At 41.9% G+C, this 24,802-nt stretch overlaps 1 protein-coding gene across 12 annotated transcripts in view; it reads left to right on the top strand.

Annotated features, from left to right (window-relative positions):
• The window catches only part of LOC108571446 (voltage-dependent L-type calcium channel subunit beta-2), an 89,456-nt gene extending 71,577 nt beyond the window's left edge, over positions 1–17,879 (top strand). For 2 of the 12 annotated variants that reach the window (XM_017933492.1, XM_017933499.1), the window contains exons 2-12: positions 5,609–5,725; positions 6,951–7,070; positions 7,378–7,588; positions 8,699–8,796; positions 10,243–10,248; positions 10,334–10,470; positions 10,861–11,008; positions 11,091–11,463; positions 12,015–12,053; positions 15,984–16,258; positions 17,660–17,879. In XM_017933492.1, coding sequence (XP_017788981.1) covers positions 5,609–5,725; positions 6,951–7,070; positions 7,378–7,588; positions 8,699–8,796; positions 10,243–10,248; positions 10,334–10,470; positions 10,861–11,008; positions 11,091–11,463; positions 12,015–12,053; positions 15,984–16,180 — 1,446 coding nt within the window. In that variant the 3' untranslated portion in view covers positions 16,181–16,258; positions 17,660–17,879. Of the gene's footprint in view, positions 1–1,957; positions 2,149–5,608; positions 5,726–6,950; positions 7,071–7,377; positions 7,589–8,698; positions 8,797–10,242; positions 10,249–10,333; positions 10,471–10,860; positions 11,009–11,090; positions 11,464–12,014; positions 12,054–14,148; positions 14,477–15,983; positions 16,259–17,659 lie in introns of those variants that run through there. The other 10 variants (XM_017933493.1, XM_017933500.1, XM_017933501.1 and 7 more) reach the window with 9 other exon arrangements.
• The last annotated feature ends 6,923 nt before the right edge of the window (positions 17,880–24,802 follow it).

Below are 24,802 nucleotides of genomic sequence, written 5' to 3'. Positions count from 1 at the left end.
CGCCGCGTATATTAAGGTGGTTTGCACACGTTACGTGACCAGACTTCGATGGAATCGACCGTGTCGAGGATGCTGTATAGCCCGTCCAACGACAACAACGCGCGCGATTCTCCGTCGTTACTTTAATTGCTACGGTGTAATTAACGGGGCAAGCAGTCGTTAGAGCGAAGCGTATGCAACGGAAGACACTGTCCCTCGTTAAGATCTCTCGTTGCTTGAGAGCAATTATATCAGCATATTTCGTGACAGCGGTAAAACGACCGACAGTCTGGCACCAACCGAGAGGGTTGTAAGTTTGTATTAGACGATCCGTTGCGAAACAGCCGGAACGAGAGTGTTTTCTGAGAGGAGAGATTGTTTGGATCTAGACGAACGTCTCCTTGGAACTCTCCGTGAATCGTTCCGCCTCTTTGTACGATTAGAAAGAAGTTTTCTCCAATATTGACTCTCTCTGATCGTTTCCTCATGGTGGAAACGAAGCTTTTTGTGCGATTAGATAGATATTTTATGGGATATTGGCTATGATTGGTTGGTTAACGTCTGAATGATTGGGAGAATGTCGGGTTGTTCGTGGAAGTTAGAACCTATTCTTCTACTGTCTTCGTTTTTTTGACGTAATAAGTGTATGTTCATATAGAAATATTGTTAATAGCAAATTGTGTTGCGAAAGTTTGAAGCTTGAATTCTCGTTTGTTCTTTGTTTTTGGTTCGATCAAATTTTAGTAAAAATGTATTGTTGCGTAAATTTTGTTTTATTATATACATTGAACTGGAACATTTTATGCATTCGGTGAAATATACTTTGCAATATTTGAAGTAGTGAATTCGTCAATGTTTTCTTGAAAGAGGTAGAGTTCTGAAAATTTGATCTCCATAATCTTCCCTTTGGTACAGTGTACATAGCGAACCAGAATATTTCATCTACCTAGAAATTCGTGCTTTGAAATATTTCCAATAGTGGATTCGTAAAAGATTAAGTACCTGTAAGAAGCTTTGCTCTAAAAATTTAGACTTTATCTTGTTGTTTTTGGTCTGGTGTATTTGGCGAAGCAGAATGTTTGCTCCATTTAATATCCTGTGCTGTGAAACAGTGGATTTGATAATAAAAGACGCCTTTTAGAAGGGAGTAGGCTCTCTCTTTCTTTGATAAATAAGGTTTCTCTATTTTTCTTGTTAAAGGAACTGTTTCTTCGATAGAGTATCAAAGAATCCTGAAGTTAGCGATAATTTTTCGAATTCTCCCATTTACTGACGCTCTCAGTTCACTCTGAAGTGTACTCCGTGAAGTGTACACTCAGAAATGTATTCTCGGTCTGAGCGATAATTTTTCGAATTCTCCCATTTCCTAACTCCATCAGTACGCTCTGAAGTGTACTCTCAGAAATGTATACTCGGCCCAAGCGACAATTTTTCGAATTCTCCCATTTCCATGAAACTCTTACTTGCGTTCATCCGTTCAAGTGATCAAACCACATTTAACTTCGTTTGACCCTAAGCAAAGGATAATCTTCTCTGCAGCGTGTTCGAGAGTGAACACCAAGAGGAGATCGTCGAAGAGTGAGCCCGTCTCGCGTCGAAGTTCACGATGCTCGCGAAGGTCGAAGCACCAGGTGGTCGAGTTGCGATGATGCTCGAAAACCGAAGGGAGTAGACGTGGATTGGCGTTTGGATGGCTTGCAAACGGAAGCGGAAAAAGTCGTGGAAGAGCGCCTGAGGGAAGTCCCGGTGCCCGTACGGCCTCGCGGCTGGCCAGGATGGCGTAACGGCGCACCAAAGTTCCACGTAAACTTTCGCGAACTGTGCTCACGGCTGAATTTTTCTATCTCGATCGCGGAGTGATCAATCTCGACGAGCCGCGGTTCGATCTTCTAGGAAGGAAAGGGTGGAAAGGGTGGAAAGGGAGAAGGAAATAAAGAAAAAGACGCAATGCGGTAGCGTGTGGTAAGCGTGTGCTTTAAGCTGATCGCGCTGGTCGTGCCACAGAGCCGGTTCGGAGAAGGAAACTGGGCCATAAAGGAGTCGAAGGGCCCTGGCGTCGAAGGTGGATAAAAGCCACTCGAACAACGGCCCTGGCGACGACGGCGCTGGCTTCCGGCGATGATCGGATACAATCAACACAATTCTGGCTACAACAAGCTATTTACGCAGGTACACCCACGGGAAGTGTCTTTTGAATTCCCGTTTCATTGTGCTCCCTCCAAGGGATAGAGGAAAGGTCGAGAAGCTGAGGACAGTTGGCAATCTTTCGGAATTTTCTTTTTATCCAGGCAAAAATTGTTCCTTCGGTTCTTAAACGTATTATCGTACGAAACGATTTTTCAGTGGAAATGTAAAGTACATTTTCGACAGGTTCCAAACGATATGCATATTAATTGCCGTGGGTTTAATATCGGGGTTGCTAGCGATTAATAATCCAACGAAGTTTGAACATTTTCAAGTTACGTTTGTTAATATTCCGAGGAGGAACGATGTTTGGAGGATTGTTACTTCGTTAGATGGAACACTTCTCCGAAGGGTTTTGATCTATATTTGGTAACGCTGCTTCCCTCGCAGCGCGCTGCGAGGGAACGTAAATTAATTGCTATTATATCAATATGGAAGCTGTAACCAATTAATGTATCGAACGTTACTCTAAAGAGGCATGACTTAAATAATTAATCAATCGTGAAGAAATTTCAATTAATTACAATGAAATTTAATACGAAGTCTAATTAATTCAGAAATACACAAAGACTATAAAATTTAATTCTCGTTCTTATTGTTAATTACGTTACGACGAAAAATGACTATTTTTTCCAGTTCACACTTTGTCGCTATTTTTTTCTTTTACACGTGAAGCAAGAACAGGTAGGGTTATAAGAGGATAATGCTTGTAACGCGGACACGTCTCATAAAAAGGGTGTCAATGAATCGCCCTCCTTGCACAAAGTAAATTAGCTACAAGGGAACAGCATGGCGCCTGTTAAGTGTCTTCGTTAGTTCTCTCGATTTTTCTAAAAAGGGTTTTCCATGGCGTGGCGATGCGTCATACAAGTTTTACATTAATCAGCCTGGCGTGAAATAAAAGCGGCGAGCCGTGCTATCACTGCACAAGCAACGATCCTTTGCGTTGCAATCTAAATCGATCTGGTTTACGTTTTCAGCGTGAAACCGAGCGTTCCCTGTATGCTCTGTTGCTCCTGCAGCCGCTGTTTTCGTCCTGTTCCACACACTTCTCTCTTTTCCCTTTCTACACGTGTCAAGTTTTCATCACTTCGTCTGCATTATGCATTTCGTACCCATATTCTTTTCCCTCTCTCCAGGTATCCGCCGCGCGAGCAATCTTGTCAACTTAATATTTCAAAGTTCAATTTCTATAAATATTTGTCGAGTCGACCAATCTAGCGCACTTAAATTAGCGTCACAAATGGTCACGAATAATCTTGTCAGCTTAATACTTCGATGTTCAATTTAACATTCAAACTTGATCTGCGAGTTGAAAAATTGCCTCTAGATTACCATAAAATTGCACAAAACGCAGTAAGTGTCTTCAAAGAAAATTCACCGTGCGCACTATCGGAGTCTAATAACGTAAAGAACTTAACCCTTTCACTGCGGCAGATTTTAACGCGTAACGTGGGCGACTGATGGTAAATTTTTAACCACGGCTGAATTAAGGTGCAAGTGTATCAACAGGCTCCAAAAATTATAGCGCGAGCAAATTTTTAAAACGCCGATAGCAATGAAAGAATTGAAAGAACTTAGATTCACCGATAAACACTTATCACCGCCGCTTCGCCCAGCGACGTGAAAATTCTCCGTTACAAAAATCGTCAGAGATGTTCCTTCGAAGCATTCCTCGTTCCCCAGGGAGTCGAAGAAGGTCTTGGAGGTACGCATAGGCGAGTTTACACAGAGTTACGCACAAGGAGCGAGGTAGAAGGACAGAGACAGAGCGAGACTATTAAGTAAAGGCCGTTGACATGGTTACAACCCCCGGACAGAATGGATTCATGCCTTGGAAGAGAAAAAATCCCTTCTTTAAAGGGCGAGGGGCAGTAGCAGGGAATCGTTTCGTGTATAAACGAATCGGAACTTTTCTCCTCTCTGCCTCCTCCTGGCTATATATACGTCTCGAAAGAAATTCTCGAGATGAAGTCGTATGCAACACGTCTGAAATGCAAATCGAATAGTCGCCTAAGTGGCACGATACACGCCGGGCATCCTTTGCATTTAATTAAGTGTCTAATTACGGGACAGGTAAAAGCTTTGACTTTGAACAGCGGATCAATACGTCAATGTCGTATGTCGAAGGATCGATAAAACTGTCGGAAACTGCGTCTCTCTCTCTCTCCTCTCGCTGAAATTGTCCACTGGTGAATTTCTCGTGCATACCACCTCGATAAGACTTCCATTGGGACGCGATCGATCCAATCAATCCGTAAATTAATTGACCGCCAGAGATCCCCTTTTCACCACATTGTCGCGGACGATTACGTCACCGGAGCCGTTCCTGAAACGTTTTGGCCAAACGTTTCGCGTGCTCTGACGCAACGAACTACGTCGCACGATCGTGTCGTATAGATAGAATCCTAATTTTTGTCGTGGATAATATCACGGAGCCGTTTGCCCAATCGTGTTGCGATTATTCTAGAAAATCACGCTGAATCAACGAACAGCTGTATTTTTGTAACGAGTACCTATCGTCGCATTCACGGTTATAAATGGAGTTAGAACGTGGTCAAATTTTCTTTGGGTGATAAAAAGTGTAGTATGAGACGTGATGATAGTTATTTCGTATTGTTTACCCATTGGGAAAAGTTACGTATGTGAAATGTACGTATGTGAAATATACCGATGTCTGACCACGAACGGTCTGATTCTACTTATCTTTACGAATTCACGTGTTCTTGAGAAATTTTTATTTCTCGATATTGTGGGTTTGTAGATGGGTTTTGTTGAGTATGTTTGATATGGATACGAGCAATTTTTGGTAATTGGAAATGGGATTGAAGGGAATAGGAAGTAGTGAAGGAAGGTTGAACGAAGTAAATTTCTTACGAAAAGAAGCACAACGTTTCATGCCCAGTCGCTTCGATTTAAATAACAAACAATTAGAAACTACGATTTTAAGATGTTTGCAAAGACGTGGACACTTTAGAGGTAGGCCGGCCACGGTCGATTCCGAACCGACGAAACTTCTCTTTTTAAACTAATGGTCCACGACACTCAAAGCCTTTGAGAACTTCTCCAAGGCATTTCGTGGGCAAAATGTCGTGGCTCCTTGCAGTTCTTGGAACGTGAAGTCGGTTAGAAAATTTTAAGAGTCTTTCTTCGTCAATCGTGAAGAATTATTTTTCAAAATTTCCATTAATAATATATAAAAATTAATAAAAATTTGCAGTCTCTATATTTCGTTCTTCGATACGTCGAAGCTTCTTGAAGATGATACGAAATATTGCTAGGAAGGTAGAGAAAAGATCGAGGAGAACTTTTACGAGGAGAAAAGCGAGAAGAGGTTCGATATATTATTATCGGCGAAATGGTAGAAAAGTCGTAACGATTCGAATGTAATAACCCCGGTGTAGCCTTCGGGGCGCAATTTAAACGAGTTTGTTTTGTATTTCAGGGCTCGGCAGACTCGAACTACTCACAGCCGAGCTCGGATCTCTCGCTGGACGAGGAGAAAGAGAACTTGCGTCGTGAGAAGGAGAGGCAGGCCCTCGATCAACTTGAAAGAGCCAGGGTAAGTCATTGATCTTTCGCATGTTCCAGTTTCTCCTCTTCCCTCCCATCTGTTACCTACCTACCTACCCCCGGCGGCTTGTTTTTCCACGCCACTCTTTCGTAAATCGTTTGGTATCGATCGACGACGGACTTCCGAACGAAGCACAAGGCGTCATTGCGCCTACAAACGTGACACCCGGCGCGAGAAACTTTCGAGCGTGTAAGTTGTCCAGGAGGAATGAGAAGCGTGTCAATGAATACGCGCCCGCGAGACTAATGAGATTTCACAAAGAGAGGCCGGTTGGCGAAACCAATTAAACGTCTCCCGTGGCCATTGTTTTCGACAATAGATGCAAATGCATTATACGTGTTGCCAACCGTGATATTATTGCCTTTAATTATACGTTCCACTCTAATGCCAATACAAAACGTTCCAACTCCGCTGAACTCGTAATTATTCTGCAGATTGTACTTGTAGCGTTTTGCGGATTTTAGGGTTTGCGAATTTGCAAAGTTTCGATATTACGAATTTTCGGATTTCCGAATTTTCGAGTTCTTAAAGTTACAAATTTTTCAATTTTGAAATTTTCGAACTTCCAAATTTCCAAGGTTTCAAAGTCTCAAATTTTTAAATTGTCAAGCTTTCAAATTCACAAACTTTCAAACATCCAAATATAATTTTCAAGCTTTCGAACTCTTAAATCTCCCCGATTTCAAAGCGAAATTAACTCTGCCACATGTCAAGCCGGGCGCTAACAGTTTAACATCCACGGGCGTTAAATCCCCTCTGAATTATGAAAAATACCGACGATGGCTCGCCGGCATGCGAGGCCGATCAGTCGAATCACCTTCAGCTGGACAATAAACGAATATTGATTAACCAGGCATGACCTTCGAGGGGTAGAACATCGTAATAAACACGAACAGAGCACCCCACCGTTGTATTACGCTTCTATTCTTTAACGGCGCGTCACGTGGACAACGTTGACAATGTACCGATCATCCGTGATCTCATCGGCTTTCTACTTTATGCTTAAATTACAGTTGCACAAGTATCGTCACGGTACAAACGATTATACCCTCTGACCTAATAGAAAAGCCAATATTGCGAACAATAAACGACCTTTTTTCCACTATGCATAATAATCACCGGTAATACTACTTAAAGAAAAATTACAAAAAAAAATACAGAAAAATTCTCCGATGAAAATATACTAATATCGAACTTGTACAAAATTATTCAGACGAAACCGGTAGCGTTTGCAGTGCGGACCAATGTGAGTTATGACGGATCCATCGACGATGATTCGCCGGTCCATGGCTCGGCTCTCAGCTTCATGGTTCGTGACTTTCTGCACATCAAGGTAAATTCTATCACTCTCCTATTACTTAATCTTTTCCTCCTTCCTTTCAATTTTTCAAAAAAAAATTAAGGTTCTTCCTGAATCCTTCTACGTTCATCAAGGTAAATTCTGTCGCTCTCCTATTACTTAATCTTCCCCTCCTTCCTTTGAATTAACAAAAATTAAGATTCTTCCTGAATCATACGCTTATCTGAGGTCTAACTAAGTTCCGATACAAGTGTCGAGCTTCTAATAATTGTCGTCGGACGTACAAAAGGGTGTCTCGAATTAACACGGCGAGCTAATGAATGTGCACAACACCCTTTAGGAGAAGTACGACAACAACTGGTGGATAGGGAGGCACGTGAAAGAGAACGCGGACGTCGGTTTCATCCCATCCCCGCTGAAGTTGGAGACCCTGAGGCAGCAGGCGACCGCTGCACGTGGCACCAAGGGTCTCTATTCGACTCGTGGAGGGTCTTTAGCGCACCTTGGCGAGAGTGGTATGCCCTCACGTGGTTCCACACCACCTACACCAGGTATCCTACCACGTCCTTCTTTCTTTCCGCCCCGAAAACCACGGTGTACTCTCGACTTGTTCCGGGGAAAAATGTTTCTCTCATCTCGACCGATTGATGCCCGACGGTGAAAACAAAAAAAAAAAAATAACAGACGGAGAAAGGGAGAGAGAGAGATCTCGACTCGTCGTTGCGAGAGAAATTCAAAGAGCGAACGAAATAAAAGAGACACAGACGAAAAGTGAAAGAAAGAGAACAAGAATATATATACGACAGAAAGAAAGACACATAGAGAAACGAATTCGGGGCCCTAAGTATTGCAATCTTTTTTTGTTTACTGAGAAAACAAGTACACTACCGTAGCTTTCGTTTTTTTCTTCTTCTCTCATTATCACACGCATCTTCTATCGCGAGCTTCTCTTCTTACCCACACCGAAATCTTTTCCGCCCGTTTTTTCTACCTTTAGTCACGAGGTGTGTCCTCGATAGAGATTTGTCCGAGTTTTCTAGCGTGTTAGACTCGTTTAGGGAGTTTAGTTTGCGTCGCGTTGGTCATTGAACTCACGTGACTAAAAGGTTTCTTACAAAATAATAAACACAGATGAATTTCGCAAAATTTTCATTTATTTTCACAAGAAAAATGATACACGTTTAAAAATTGCTCTGTACTACTCGATGACCCACGCGGCAAGAGTTCTATAATCACCAAGCTTGAACATTAGTGGCAATGTACATACCCTCACCGATCAGTCAGTCTTTAATACGCTCGATCAGACTTCGTTCATCGCTAATCCACCCACGCTACTATTAAACACACGTAACATTCGCACAAACCCACACACACACACCGATATTTACACTCTCACATTGTTAGTCTCGCTGTAAATGAAACAATCAAAGTAGTTGCTTCTTTCCACGATCTCGAGTTCTCACAATCGACGCATCGAATGAACATTTTAGCGAAACCCTAGGTTTATTTGATCTCTTAGTAACGCATTCGATATATATCGCTTTATCGCTAGTTTTCCTTGAAAGAAAGAGGGACACCCGTCGAATGCACAGAAGATACTGTTCGATCGTATCCACGAGTAATTCGATTTTTTCTTTTCTCTCTTTGTTCTCCTCTAACAGGTGACGACAGCGACAGCGTGGCGAACGTGAGGGGCGGTAAGGCTACGTTGACCACACTACCAGTTAAGGAGAAACGGAAGAACTTCTTCAAGAAGCCGGTAAACGATCTCGACGAATCCACAGTGTCTGTGACTACTTCAAAAAAAATGAAAAAAAAAAAAATCCTTCTTGTGTACGCACTCGTCTGGCCGTCGTGCTTGATACCTCTTGGATCTCTCTATCTTTAGCGTGTTCTTTTTCGTAGTCGAGGCAGCTCGAAACGTGTTACTCTTATAATTTGCGCGTAGTCTCGTCCAACGACTGAGGTTCGCTTGACGATCGATAAACGAATTCTCCAGTTGCGTGTGTCTTCTGTCGCGAATCCACATTTTTCGCCGTTTTGGCAAACAGATTGGTGCGGTGCGCGCGCGATGAATCCAGCGTGACGTGGACGAGGCTTTACGTGTCTAAATTTATCTGTCGGTGCTAGAAAATATCGTGGGCCACGCGAGGACTAGCAGATTTATTTCTGTGAGTATATGCGACTTTCTTGTGTGTATGAGATCTCTCTGTGCATCGTGGTATTTTACCATTTTTTTTCTTTTTTCTATGGCTGCGAGAAGGAGGAGAGAGAAAGAAAGAAAAGAAACGAGAGATGAACACGAGCATTCGGACGCGTAAATCTTGCCGAGAACAGTTTATCCAATAATTCGTTGCAGTTTCAACAGATTGTCGTGAGCAATCACGTCGTTAACGTCGATCGTTTCTCCAGCTGACTGCTCTATGAATCTGTGTATGTACGGGGTGTTGGGGAAAAGGATTTAAGACTTCTGGGATCTGTAGTGTGAGAATGCTTAATCAATTCTGTCGTTGCAAGGCACGAAAGTTTGTTTTTCATTTGAATACAAGATTGACATTTGCGTGCTTTTTCAAATATTCAAAATAACTCGAAAAATAGAAAAGTAGATTTTAGCATTGAAAGGATCGATTTCGATTCTTGATTAAGCATTTTTTCATTTTCTCCTTGAGAACTATAAGCACCTGAAGTCTGATCCCTTTTTCTTCAACACCCTGTACATATAAATGTTTCTTTCCTCTGTTCACCTGCCTAACGTAATCGTATCAATGTGTGTCAATGTGAGTAGCGATTTCTAGCATCGATTGATAATCGAAACTGTTAATTATTCTACACCTTAGCGGACCATTTTGGCAACAGTTACGACGAGGATATCGTCGATCGAGGTTCTTCGACCAGTTTTAAAAATGGTTCGCGTTGAAACTGTAGACACGTAGAGAATTAGCTTGTTAGCCGAGTTAAATTAGTACGTAGGAAATCGTTGATAGCTTAGGTCGATCGTAGTTACCGTAACAAAAAAAAAAAAAAAAAAAAAAAAGATACAAAACTGCTTGGCCAAAGTGCCTTCGGAGGCTGAAGAGAAAATTCGCTGACACACGCGGCCGTGAAAAGGACTTTGGCCGTGCAGCAGGGTAGGTCGCATGTCTCGAGTCGACGTGGCCATTAACTGTTTTCAATGTTTTCAATGTTGCATTCCGTGCTCACGAAGTCCTACGTAAGTGAGACTATCCTGGGGCTGATCCTGGCGTGCAGTACCATCTCTTGATTGATGCAGACTGATTTGTCTGTCACGATTTCAGGAAATGACCACGCCGTACGATGTTGTACCGTCAATGAGGCCTGTCGTCCTGGTGGGTCCATCACTGAAGGGTTATCAAGTCACGGACATGATGCAGAAGGCGTTGTTTGATTTTTTGAAGCATAAATTCGAGGGCAGGTCAGTTGGTGATTCCTTGGAAAATTGTAGATCGATAGGTTTCCTTGTTTCTGGGAGTTTTTGGGTCGAAAAATGGCCATAAATTCGAGTAAACTTTGACATAGATAGCTAAGAGCGTCTATTTTTTGGGGGGTCATTTGGATTAGAATTCTTTCTCGAGTACTATCGACGAAAGTGAGAAATGATCCCATACCTAGCGATGACCCATACCAAGACCTCGCTGCAAGGGTCTTGAATGATCTTTGCAATGAGATCCCTTATCACCAGATATTGGATCACTATTCGTTTTCCACTTTTCGTTCTACACTTCACTATCTATAACGAGAGAGAAACAGTGAAGGTTTACATCAGTGAAGATTTATGATAAAACACCGATGTCTCTCATTCCAGAATAATTATCACCAGGGTGATGGCGGACATTTCACTGGCAAAGCGATCGATGTTGAACACGATAGAACGACCCGCTGGCAGGAGCACCTGCTCAGCGGAGGTTCAAGCTGAGATCGAGAGGATCTTCGAGCTTGCCAGGTCTCTCCAGGTACTTAATCCAATCCTCGACCATCAAATCACACGAACACACTTCACACACTTTCTCTCTTATCCGTATCTTTCGCTTTCAGTTGGTGGTTTTAGACTGCGACACAATCAATCATCCGTCACAGCTAGCTAAGACCAATCTAGCGCCAACGATCGTCTACTTGAAGATCTCGTCGCCTAAGGTACTCCAACGGTTGATCAAATCACGCGGCAAGTCGCAGATCAGACATCTGAATGTGCAAATGGTGGCCGCGGAGAAATTAGCCCAGTGTCCACCGGAGATGTTCGACGTGATCCTCGACGAGAATCAACTGGAGGAGGCGTGCAACCACGTGGCCGAGTACCTGGAAGCATATTGGAAGGCCACACGTCCTGACGGGATCATCACGCCTATACCACGTCCGATTCCTGCGCCGGATGCACCTGCCGACGCGTTACCACCTCGCGTCTCATCAGGTATTCCATCCGTTACAACGCGTCGATCATGGTCGTATATACATTATCGTGGAGGATCGCGTAGCTGAATGTCTCCAAGTACAAATATTCTACATGAGTTTCATTAACGCGGAGAATTGGCCTGGTTAGGCGGTGTAGAGTATTTGTATTTCACGTTGGTGATAAATTCATTTCGAACATCGTTTCTTTTTTTTTTATTTCTTGCTCGTTCTCTCTGGCAAAGCGAGATCGGTACAACTCGAAGGGTCGAACTGTGTTTTTGTTAGATTGTCGGAGAGGTTGTTCTTTCGACGATTCAGATCTGACGAGACACACGACACGATTTTTTTATGGCAACAGTGAGTTATATCGCTCGGTGACCGCGAACACATGTCATTATCATCATTATTCTCGCCCACGCGGATTATCAATCCTTCTCATATAGCCCCGATACGTATACCTCTCTCCGGTTGGCCTGACCAGCCGGGTCGAGGTTTCTAGCTCACTTGAAAAACTCTAACGAGCCCCAATTCCGTCAACTAACACTCGACACTTTCTTCTTGCCCCTTCAGGTGCCCATCATGAGAGTTACTACGGCCACGAGCCAAGAGGTAACCCAACCTTTTCCTCGAGCGCAACATTATACACACGTTTCCTTTTCTTCACTCTCTCTCTCTCTCTCTCTCTCTATCTGTCTCTTTGCCTCTCTCTCTCTCTCTCTCTCTCTCTCTCTCTCTCTCTCTCTCTTCTGTGAACTCACCCTGTCGCGCAGCCTGTGTTCCGTTACTTGCTTGAACAAGAAGTATAGTGAAAAAAAGAGAGTAAAAGTATAGTACGAGTAGAATAGATCGAAGAGGAAATTGTTTTTTCTTAACGTTTGTTAATTCCGTTCTGTTTTTATTTGTCAATTTTCTGTTCATCGAGACGTTCCTCGAGTATGATAAAAGCAGTACTGGCGACATTCGAAGCTAGTAATGAAACACGTCTGTAGTAACTTGTATCATTAGCTGCACGTAGTCGTTGCATGGTCTCGTTGTTAGATTGTAGAGGCTATTCTTATCGGGAAGACTGCTAGTCGCTGTTGCAAACGTATACTCAGCCTTTGTAAATTATTACAATGTACGTTCGATGTCACGCTGCACGCCTTTCTTCGTACTCACACTGTTGGTGGTTGAACGACGCGAGAAATGTTACGTCTTCCTGTTGGTCACGTGAATATTTCTTCACTTTCGTTCTTTTTTTTAAATATTAACCCTTTAACTTACAACAACGTGTCAGACTCGTGGCAGAGATTCTGGTGAAGATGCGAGAAAAATTACTGTACCAGATTAAAGCTTTTGTTATCCAATACAGTACTAAAACGGTAAATCGCTGACGCTTAGATGCACAGTGAGAGAAGATATCATAGGTTAAAGGGTTAACAATAAACAGAGTGGAGAAATATTTATAACCGAAGAATCTCTTTCATTTTTACACATACACACCGAGAAATTTTGCATTTTGTTTTTTTCGTGAACAACGTTGTTCGAAATCAGCATGAACACTAGCAGTCTTTGACTCGTGGAGAAAAGGGAAAGAATACGCGTTGTATCACAGAGAGAAGTGGATACTCGTAGAAAGAAGCAGCGACACCTTTACATTGAATTTCTTTTCAGCGGCAATGTATGGATCGGGAAACTTGTATCAACCTCGGCAAGACAATGGCGCGTTCGCTCTCGTTAGTTTCAACCACGTTTTCATCTTTTTTTCTTTGTTCATTCTCCTCTTCCTACTTTGCGCTCCAACCAAGAAAAGGCACGATCATCCCCCTCTCAAAGATCTCTACTATACGTTTCACCTCATCTTCAACGATCGTTTATTATATTTTAGCTGCAGCTTACCTTGTGCACGTTACGCCTATCTCTATCTCTATAGATATACATTATTACATGGACACGAGTGGATTTGTCCGTGACATATGTCTGCGACTATTAATAATCATCGAATAAAGCTGAATGTTGCAGAATTCGTTCGAAGAGAGAAATTGACAACGACCGAGTTTCACTCGACAGTGGGATTTCTCGTGAATGGGATCATCGTGTTTCGTCGATCATGTATTCATTTTTCTCATTGCGAACGTTTCGATCCTTGATTGGTAGGGTCAAGTATTTTTCGTAATATTTCTTACGATTTATTTAATTTTTATTTTTTTTTTTTTCATAGCCTGTGGAAAAAGGACCAAATTTCAGGTGGTTCAACGTATCGGTACAATATTAACCCTTTGTTGATAGAACACTACGTACTGCTTTACTTATTGTCTTAAACTAAATCATATTAAAGTTACATTTTTCATTGACTCAAAAATATAGTTTATCATCGTCAAAGGGTTAATTTCCTTTAATAACAGCGCTGTTCTCCACAGTCTACCAATGGAGGATCGATCACTCGAAATCCACACGTGTATCCACGCTACGCAAGACTAACATCACAGCTAGAAACGCGTGTCCATCCACTTCTGCATCCTTTTTTGTCTTTTTTTCTTTCGTTTCATTTCCATTTCGATTCTCTCCTCATTCGACGCGCCGTAAGATAATGTCAACGACACGGACGACGACACGTCAAAAGAAAGAAAAAAGAAAATACTAAAAAATAAAAACAAATCAGCAGGTCCACTTGTAATGGACAATCAGCTCTGACTCCGATGTTCTCTTTGTTTACGTGTAAAAGCCGTGGAGGCGGTGGCTGCCACGGGAGTCATCCGAAAACAGGGCCAGGTCACCTATGGTCGGGGTGACGAGAACAAGCCCAAAGAGTCGAGCTAAAAGAACGCTCGCATGAACGACGAACACGCTCGGCGTAGAACGACCGACCTCTTTCAACACACACCTCCTCCTCATCGCGGATGAGAGATTTCACGACGTAGACCGGGTGACCGATTGTACTGTGTCGTCCTCCCCCTCTCCCCGTATCACTTAATACCAGGGGAAAAAAGATGATGATTGAGAGAAATTAGAGACTGTGTTAATAGGGATGCCTCGTTAACGAGGCCGCGTTTGTAAGTACAGACGGGTTTGGTGCATGGGCCCGGTGAATTGGGACCTACTCTCTTTCTTGCCCGAAGAGAAGGATTTATCATTTGTTTAATTGGTCATTCTATTTTTTTTTCTTTCTCACCCTAAAAACTGTCCATTATCTGTGCGTTTCTCTCTAATTTACGTGTTTTTTGTTTCTCGTTCGATTTTTACACTCGATCCATGGATAAATTCGTTGAAAGTGAATTTTCGAAACGATTCCTCTTGAGAGACTGCAATTTTTCGCTTTTTTTTTACTACAGTCTTGTCAATTGTTCCTTCGTTTTTTTTTTTTTTAATTTTCATTGTTTTTCCTTATCGTTGTCCCGCAAGCCCTTCACCAACCCCTCTCACATAGAATAGGTTTGATAGAGTAGCCACCTAACGAAGCATCATTTTAACGAGGATCGAAGGTTTTGTTTTTTAATTTCGAAACCGCGTTGAGACGCGACGTTTCATTCTCATCCGAGGAGCGACGATCTTCGAAATCCTTCTTTCGGGACATTGGCTTGTTTTTGTGCTCTCACATCCCCCTGTTTTGTTAACGAAACACCAGTTCTCCACCACCCCCTCAACACAGCCTCACCGAGTTTTGAGAATTACGACGTTCTTTTTTTTCCAGTTCGAAACGAGTCCCGCGGAGGAGGACATTAACCCTTTCCCCCCAGTTATGTGTCGATATCCGCGCAAATCAGCGCGACGATAGCTCGAACGTCGGAGTCTTTGCGACCGTGTCTTTTTTTTCCCCTCGCCTCTCGTTTTTCTTTATCTTTTTTTTTTCCTCCTTCGACTTTTTTTTATCTCTTTTTGCATAGCACTAGCCTGCATGCACTGTGAGTAGTGTGGTGTGTTGCTGTGTGTGTGTGTTCCTAGGTGTGACATTACGTAGGTGGATTTAACTGGCTCCTCACCGTCTTAGCAGTGACAATTAACCTAGTGACGTTGTTTAAGATTGAACTTCAAGCTCGATCTTGTGGAACTGTAATTTGGGTCACGAGAATATTACTTACACTTGCGAGATCGAGCAATGGATGATTAAAATTCGAAAGGGACCTTTTTATCGAGAGGATTAAAACTAACTTTCCTAATGTCTCTATTTTAATTGGCTACGATTTTTAAGTTCACACGCACACCTTTCGAATTTTACACACTGAAAAACTTAGTTTCTGTAACCAGGCCCACTGTCGTGGGTCCATGAACGAAAACAGGTATCGCAGTTACAGAAATTCAGGCTTCAACCCTATCCACTCGAAATGCCAAGTTACTCTGGCACGAACATTAATTCCACCACTTGAAAAAACATGCAAAATCTAAAATTTGAGGAATTAAGAAAATTTGACAGTTTTTCATAAAAAAATGACGTTTGTAATTTGAAAGAAATTGCTGGAAAGTAAAATGTTCGAATGTCACTCGAGTGCACAGGATAAGTTGTATACCCGATCAAGTGTCGGCCAATTTTCACCACTAAATGTTCGTCTGAATGGGATACAGGTTCGGGCAAGTACAGCGGCGGACACGTGAGCGAGGGAGGCAGGAAATCGAGGCTGGAGAGGACGGATCGTGATCGTGGCGATCGTGGTGACCACGACTACGGCACCGAGGAGGAATCGTACGTTGGTGGCGTCGATTACGGCAGTGCATCGAGGCGTCGCCAGCAGCAAGATCCGCGCGCATTGAATGCCATTTAGGAGCTGGGGCCCCGGGGCCTGTCGCTACAGCGCTGTCCCCACCTGCGCACCACTGCTCTTTAGTGGGGTCGCCACCTGGTACGCTACTGAACGTACGAACGTGCTTACGCTACCGTAGCGAGAAGATATTGTCGCTCTGGTCTGTTAGTGGGGTTTCTTTCCTGTCGCTACCCGTAAGATCGTCCATTTTTGTTCGATTACGCTAGCCTTACCTCTTGTTCGCGTTGTCCAACATTTCTTAGACACCGCCTTTATTTTACTTTTCCTTTTTCTTTTTCATTACGATGCCATTTTTAGCCCCTTTAGTGTACGCCATCTCGTACGCTACTCTTACAGATTTCATCGTGGAATTCTGGTTTTTCTGTTTCTACTTTGATTTCTTTTCTATCCTTTGTAACGTCGGTGTGATAGTTTTTCGCCAGGGCCGCTCAAGCGGGCTCGTTTCGCGGGCATGGGCGCCCGCCGCTGCCCGCGGGCAGTGCTACGGGCAAAGCTATGGGCAAGTAACGTCGACGGTCTTTGAAACGGAGTGGGGGAACAACGATTGTGATTGGGAGTTGTGTAAATTATATCGTTGCCTGAATAGGCGTGGCTTGTTGCTCGAATATCGTTGCCTGCTCGAGCTACCGACCACTGCCCTACGGGCAGCTTGTTGAGCGGTTCTGATTTTTAGACCGACGATTAGTTTCATCATTGAAGAAGCGTGCACGCTATTTTGTAAAATATATAAGACGAGAGAAGGTCGAGGTACGAGAGAGAGAGGTTGATCGAATTGAAATTATTCCGTTTCTTCTTCTCCCGATAATTGTTGAATTGTTGATGTTAATCAGCGTGCACGCTGTCCACGACACGACGAGAATTCTATTTTCCTCAAGTACAAGTTTTCTGTTGCGATTGCTGATATTGTGTACGGAGCTTATTTGAGAGAAGTAATGAATTAGCGAGCTAGTGTTTCATTCATTTCTCCCGTTGATTCCAACGTATTATTATTATTATTATTATTATTGATTATTATTGTTCGTACAGAGTATAATAAGTCCATTATAGTGGACACGTAGATTCTATTTTCGTAATGGTATTTGAATTTGAACAACAAGAAAAGAAGAAAAACATAAGACACACACACAAGAACCCCGTTGATTTTCGTAGTTACGATCGTTTCGACCATTCGATAGAATCGAACAGTAGAATTGATCCTTCTCTTGCAACCGTGGTTGTTGTTGTTATCACACAAGTAAATGGCTTTTCTGTCTCCCCCGCCCCCTTTCTCCCCAACCTCGTTTTACAGAGTTTTTTCAGATATACATACATATACATATATTACATAAAAACGTGTTCGTCACAAGTATAGCAGAGAGTGTGTGAAAGATGGAACGAAAGGAAGAAAGAAAGAGAGCATGAGAGAGAGAGAAAGAGAGAAAGAAAGAAAGAGAGGAGAGTGTGGCCAACGAAAACTTTCACGAGCATTTTTTCCAACAGGATTTCCGCAAAACGATGGGCGGGTTCAAATGATTATCGAATGTCCTTGTCGATAAACAAAAGGTACGCACAGGATAAATCCCCCATTCGCGGAACCAGCTCAACGGAGATGAATAGAGAGTACACGAGAATAATGTCACGTGAACAGACAAACGAGCTGAATTACACACTCGTGACACGATTGAGTGTAAAGAAAAAAAAAAAGGTAGAGAGAATCTCGATAAATAGAGAAAGCGATGGAAAAAATGGACGAGAGAAAAATGAGAGAAACGATAAAGAGCCCTGGGGCCTTAATTTTTGCGCTGACTCCTCCCGGGCCCCTATACCCACCCCCACGAGAAGCATCAGACTTTTTACGATCGATGAGATTTATCGAGCGTGGATCTTTTTGATAAAACGACGGCGAGATCCACCGCTCGAAATTTAGACGAACAAAATCGTTCAGAGTTAACGAAGGTAAATGAAAAAACCAAAAAGAAATCAAATGAAACGAAATCGAGAGAGAGAGAGAAAGAGAGAGAGAGAGAGAGAGAGTGAGTGAGAGTGAAAGAGAGAGAAAAGAGAAAAAAGAATACACGAAAGTTTCGCGTATATGAATTCTTTCAATTCGGCCGACAGATGAGCGATAATATTGCTTCGACTTTTAGAGAGAGAAGAGAAGAAGTTGTCACTCTAATATAGTCGATTAATTCTTTTAGAATCGGATCGCATGATTTCGCAATTCTATACTTGATAGAAATTTAGTGATCGCGCGTTATGTTCGGTCGCGGAGCAAATTTCACGATTTTACGAACCAGAGAAATTATTGTAGAACGAGAGAGGGAAGAGAAATGATATGTAAGGTGCGTGGCGATGGGTTGGGAAAACAGATAATCATTATCGTATCGATTGAAAGTTTTCGATTAACGAATATACGTGTGGCGAGTTGATGGTCGCCACGCTAGGCTGATGTGTTTATACGTTTTATTAGAGTCTATTTGGTGAAGAGGAATTACACACACACACACACACACAGACACACACACTCGAAGATTTTACGCACGAACACGAGATGAACACAGTAATTTGCGTATATACATACACACAGAAGAAGAGCATTAATATGTGTATATAGTATACATACGTAAATGATATATATATAAATAAATATATACGTAGATATTTATTTATTTATAAACATATCGTATAAGTATGCAGTGAACACTTCCACCTCTGTCACTCGACGAGAATTCCTATCGAGGTTAATAATGAAAGAGTGAACGTGAGAGAACTGAAGAGAGAAAGGGAGAGAGAGAGATAGAACGAGAAAGTGTGAGAGAGAGAAACAAAATAGAGTGAAAGTAAGAAAATAATAAGGAGAAGAAGAAAAACGATACTGTACCATAGAATCAATAGATACCGTGTAAATATTGTAAGATGCCTTTAAGTGAATGAAGAAACAGAAAAGAGAAAAAAAAAACAAACAACCAAGCAAAGCGCAATAACACGAGTCCTTTCCGTTTCGATTTCATTGCGAGCGTGCGCGCAACGAGGATCACGGGAGTTTTACGCTGAAATGTTTGTCAGATTTCACGTTGTTTTTACCATTTACAGAGGCACTTTTTCGATCCTCGCGTACAAGCGTGGACGCTTTAAAGAAAACGCACTACGAACTTGCTGCAACTAAAGATACCAAAGATATTTATCGAATTATCGATTCAATACACACACACACACACACCTAAATACACACAGAGGCATACAAACACAACAGTTGCATGGATCCAATCGTGGCAATCTGACAACGTCGAGATCGATTTCCGATACTATAGCATGTGTGCATTGGTTTTTCAGAGGCACACTCACACACATATTGAAATCAACGTCGTTTCTTAAAGTAGAACGAACGAGAATTTTAGGCACGCCATTCTTTGCCGACAGAAAAGAAAAACGATTAAAAAAATAAATAAAAAATAGTCCTGGCCTGTTGCACACGGCCGACATAGTTGAAATAACGATAAAATGAAAAAAAGAGAACGAAACATACGTATTGAATTTTTTCTAAAAAATAATTTAGACGCTAATTATCGCATCGTTAGATTAAATAGCGAGACTACGATGAACGGAGGCGTTTTCTTTCGCTGGAAAAAACGATTACGTTCGAATGGCATTCTTTCAGAAAAAAAGGTTACCAAGTATCACGTGTGTGACGTTGCTGTGTGAATTTTTCCTTAGAGAATTTTCTTATCACGTTTCTTTCCGAACACCGTTTTTTCGCACCCTTTTTCTCAATCGATCGCTGGCGAAGTTCCTCGATCTTCGAGCTTTTCTTCGAAACTCTCGTGCATGACGCTTTGCTTCCTTTTTCAATATTGTTCTCCTTTTTTTTATTCGTCCGTTCGATCGATCGGATCACGATCGGATCGTGAAAGGGTGCTCGTCTCTTCAGCCAGCGATCCAACGTCGTTTTCTAATCGAATGATGAATCCGTTGAAAGTGATTTAAAGTCCTTATTAAGTAGCACGCGTTGTTTGTTCGCCAGTCGAAATTGGCGCGGGAAGATTCTAATAAAACAGGTGTTTGAAGCGAGGGAGATCTTCGTGCAACAACTGTTCGTTGAATTTTAACCGGCGTCTTTAGCGGTGTTAAATGGGTGTTCAGAAGAGAATAAATATCTTGGCTCTCGAGACGAATTTTACCGGGCGCGTTTAACGATTAATATTTGTAGACGTTCGTGCGGAGATCAGCCTTCGATAAGTTTCTCAAATCTTCGCTTGCTACGCGCTATGGAACTACGAATTTCATTGGCGGTCGCCGCTCCTGATTTCTCTTATCGGAGATTTCACTTTTATCCGTTAGGCGGAAAGAGTTTTTCTATCGACGCGAACGAAGTTTCGTTTCGAATTCGAGACGAATCGGTGTCGAACGTTCTTCAGCTCGGAGATTCCTTTGCAATCCGAGTTTCGTGAGGACTTGCGATTTCGTTCGAGCCTCGTTTCGAGACACTTGTATATACTAGGTGAAAAATATTAATCTTTGCAAAACACGATCACTGGATGAAGTCTGTTTAAAAAGGAAAAGATACTCACGCTTCCACTTCGGTATTAAAAAGGCGAGTTTACGCTTTTTCGACTAAAACGAAGTGTCCGTCGTTTTCGTTTGCGCGTCGCTGTTTCGGGTGCAATTTTCATAATGAACGCGTCGTGATAGCCACAGTTTCTTTCGAACTATGATTCTTCACGTCGAAACGAAGCTGTCCGCGAAGAGAAAACGTTATTATCGCGAGCATGCTCGATTATTTTAAGAGTTTTGTCGCTCTTTTCCTGGGAGCGATGCACGAGTAGCGTACGCGACGCATAGGCCAACCGATTTTAAATCGTAGCTATGGTGTATCATTACTATTTTCTAGACGCGTCTGTCGTAATTAAGGTAACGATCGATAGATCGATGCGTTATATGCGACGTCTAGCTGGCGTCTTAGCGAAATGGGAATTTTTTATAATATTTTCTAAGAATCTCTCGCTCGTTAGGCAGCGATAGAAACCCACGTCACGCAGCAGACCTGAAACGAATATTGAATTACGGCGTCTCTTACACTATCACAGACACACAATACACACGAATTTTTGCGAAGTAAATCCTCGATAATTCCGTAGATGAACGATCCCCGTAGCTACTGACGCGAAATTTCGTCGGCTTTGTAAACTTCACTTCGGTTTAGAGTTTCTTAGCGGCTTCCGGTCTTTCTTTCCGGTATTATCGTCTTATCGAGACTATAGCATTCGGAATCTGTAACGTCCATTAATTAGCGCGCTAAATTCGAACAAAGTGAAGAGAAAAGACAAAACACGCTTCGATCGAGAGATTTAATTCGGATCTATGTTACAAAAAAGAATAAGAAAAAAAAATATGAATCTTCGTAGTATTTCTCAAAAAAAAAAAAAAAAAAAAAAAAAAACAAAACTAAGAAGAAATCAAACATCTCCCCCTGCAAGAAACAATTGACCACCAAGAAAAGAAAACAGTGGAGAAAAATTCACGGCAAAGAAAAAAGGAAAGAAAGAATACGAAGAAAAATGAAAGTCCAATTCGGGAACACAATCGAATTTTCATGAAAAAAAAGATTCACACAGGTATATAAAATACACTCGAGGGTGTATCGGTGCTTTCTAAAGCAAGTTTGAAAAACGGGAAGGAAACGGAAAAGCGAGAGAGGGAAGACTGGAAGCGACGTGTGAAACCTTTTTACTCGAGAGGTGTTTAAAGAGTCGAGAGGGCGCAAGTACAATTCGTTCGACAAAAAAGAAAAATAAAAAAACTATGTAACACGTAACAGGGCGCGAATTGATCTTTTATTTCACGTGGGAATGAGTTATAATTTGCGTTGGCTTGCACAGTGTGTGCACGTGTAACGCGTTGTTTAAGACAAAGGAGAAAAAAACAGAAATATCGAAGCTGCTTTTCAAAAAGAGGCGTGGTTCGATTTCGATCGACCACGCCTCCATCCTCGAAAGAACGCAACCCCAATTAACGAATGGTTGGAAGGTCCAAGAAATAAAAAAAAAATGAAAAAAGTACGCATCGAGAACGAAGCATCGACGAAGGAAGGAGAAATCGTTTGTTAAATTTGACGCAATGTGGAAAAATTCGTCCGCCTGTTCGTAGGATTTTTTCCAACAGAGAAAACCTTCGTTGATGCGGACTGTGTCTCGTTGTGTTTTAGAGATATCGCGAAACGCCTGTCCTTGTAACGAGCCTTAAGGCTTTCGCAATAAAAAAGAGAAATATTGTTGGCCGCGGTACAATTGTGGTTTCGAAAGTATATATCTGTGTGTACAGAGAGTGAGGAAACGTGATAAGGGAGGAAGAGACGTGGTGCTAGGACGCGCAATAGACGCCATTGTGGGTTTGACTCGATGATCGTGATTTTGTCTTCGACACGTGGGAGAGATAAAAAGGAGAATCGTACTCTATCGGTTTCCCATTGCTGCTTTTTTACCTATTCGAACGCTCGAGTAGAGAAGACATAATCTATAAAAATACAAAAAAAAAAAAAAACATAAGAAACAGAATCATAGTAACGGAAACGTGAGAACTGTCTTGCCGCCGATTCAATTTTTAGATTACTTTTTAGAATTAGAAGGAACACTTTTTAGAGAAGATACTAGAAGACAATTGCATGCATTTTGAATATTCTTAAAAGAAAACAATGCTCTTCAACTTGATTAATTAATTATCGAATTAATGAAGAGGAATAAATGGAGAAGAAACAAACGATGGAATTTTCTCGAGTAAATAATGTTGTTTTACGATCAATGCAAAGCTGCTTTTGTCACGCCGTCCCGTAAATGAAAAGTGAATAAGAAAGGACAAAGAAACAAACGATCGTCGATTCGAATCAACCGGCGTCGTCGCTCCGAGGACGAAGTCCTGTGTCGCCTGTGTATGTGAAATTCTAACGTGTTCAATTTTTCGATGCGCTCTCAAGCGCCGTCTGTCCCATACATAAATTGGTGTGCGCGCGTGTGCACGATTTTTCGAAACGACGAGGAAGGTATATCGCGCACCGCCATACGTCCTCGGTCACTGTTTTATTTTTCTTTTGCGGCTGGTTCGTTGGATCAAAGGTTTTTCCCCTGTGTACATTGTCTATTAATTCCCCTCTTGCGATTACTCTTGGTTGCCATAAACTAAAAGAGGAAACAAGAAACAAGGAGAGAGAGAGAGAGAGAGAGAGTGAGAAAAAAGAAAGTGAGAGAAGAGATAGATATTGATGTTCGTTTTCCTCGAGCGAATTTTATTTCGTTGTTGTTGTTGTTGCAAAGGTATTTAGCATGCGAAGAAGAGAGTGAAAACATAGTGAATGGGATGGAACAGTCGATTGCTTCGCCGTTAATCGAATTAACAATTCGTCTAATTGTATATCGAGTGTAACGGATGAGAGAAGAAAGTGGAACAAGTGTACACGTATATGTATGTATGTATGTGTGAACGAGATTGAGAGAAAGGGATGAAAATGGACGAATAAGAGCAAGAATGAGAGAGAGAGAGAGAGAAGATTGAGGAGAACCAGAGGATTTGTGGTTTAATGTAAGCGAGCTGCGGTTATTCGGAGACGGAATTGAGGCGTTTAATTAAACGAGATGTTGTAAATTGTTCTATAGCAAAAATGAAAAGTGCTACGATCGTGGCAGCGTGTCCCTCGAGAATCTCTCGACGATCGATATTTATCCTTTTGTCCTTCTCGAGATGAATTTTCACGAGCTTCGTGAAATTTTGTCGAGAAAAAAAAAAATGAAAGGGTTAAGAGTGTAACATTCAGTTGATCGATCGATTAAATTTGTATCGTCGACGAATCTTGAGAGGCTCGATGCTCTGATCGTTTCGATGTTGATATGTCAATGCTGTGATGTTACCCTTGGAAACTTCGAAACGAAAAGGTATATTCCCCCCTCCCTCCACCTTTTGTCCCGAGACTCCTCCCACTCGACACGCCCCCTTCCACCCCACGCCCCCTTTTTTCCCAGAAAGTATCCCGCAAGACGAAAACCCTTTCTCCTTTGGAAAAATGAATATTTCTATTACTGTAACACTCCGCATAGCCCTTGATGAAAAAATGAAAAAAAGAAAATTGCTAGATTCTAATCGTATTTAATGTAAAGTTTATTATTGTTACATCTCAGTGATTCTCTCCTCTATCAGTGATCTCACCGGAGAGAACGCGACGTGCCGTCGTCGACGAGTGGCGCGTTCAGATATAATACTACCCCGATGGTTAGGTATTGGAAATTGGTGTGTTAACATTATTACAGAGGAACCTGAAAGTATATTTAGGATCGTTTTTCACGATCGTTTCTCTCCGATACGTCACTGGTACCCGAAATTCCTACATTTGTCGCATTTGTAAATAAAATTTTTATCATCACACGACACCCACGTGTATCGTTATTCTCTCCTAATTTCAAGTCACTGTTTAGCAAGTGTGTTGTTCTTTTTCTTTACGCTACAGTAGGAATTTTCTCGTAATAGTCGTATTTATTTTTGTATTATTCGAACAATACGAAGTCGTTAATTTTTGCGAATAGCGTGTTACTTTGTACTGTGTTACCTAGTTGTTAAAAGTTTTATTGAAAACATATCTCGAGAATGACTGTTATTATCATT

This window comes from Habropoda laboriosa, unplaced genomic scaffold, assembly GCF_001263275.1.
Source record: "Habropoda laboriosa isolate 0110345459 unplaced genomic scaffold, ASM126327v1 scaffold57, whole genome shotgun sequence".
In the NCBI taxonomy this organism is placed as follows: domain Eukaryota; kingdom Metazoa; phylum Arthropoda; class Insecta; order Hymenoptera; family Apidae; genus Habropoda; species Habropoda laboriosa.
This window is presented reverse-complemented; position numbering and strand designations above follow the sequence as displayed.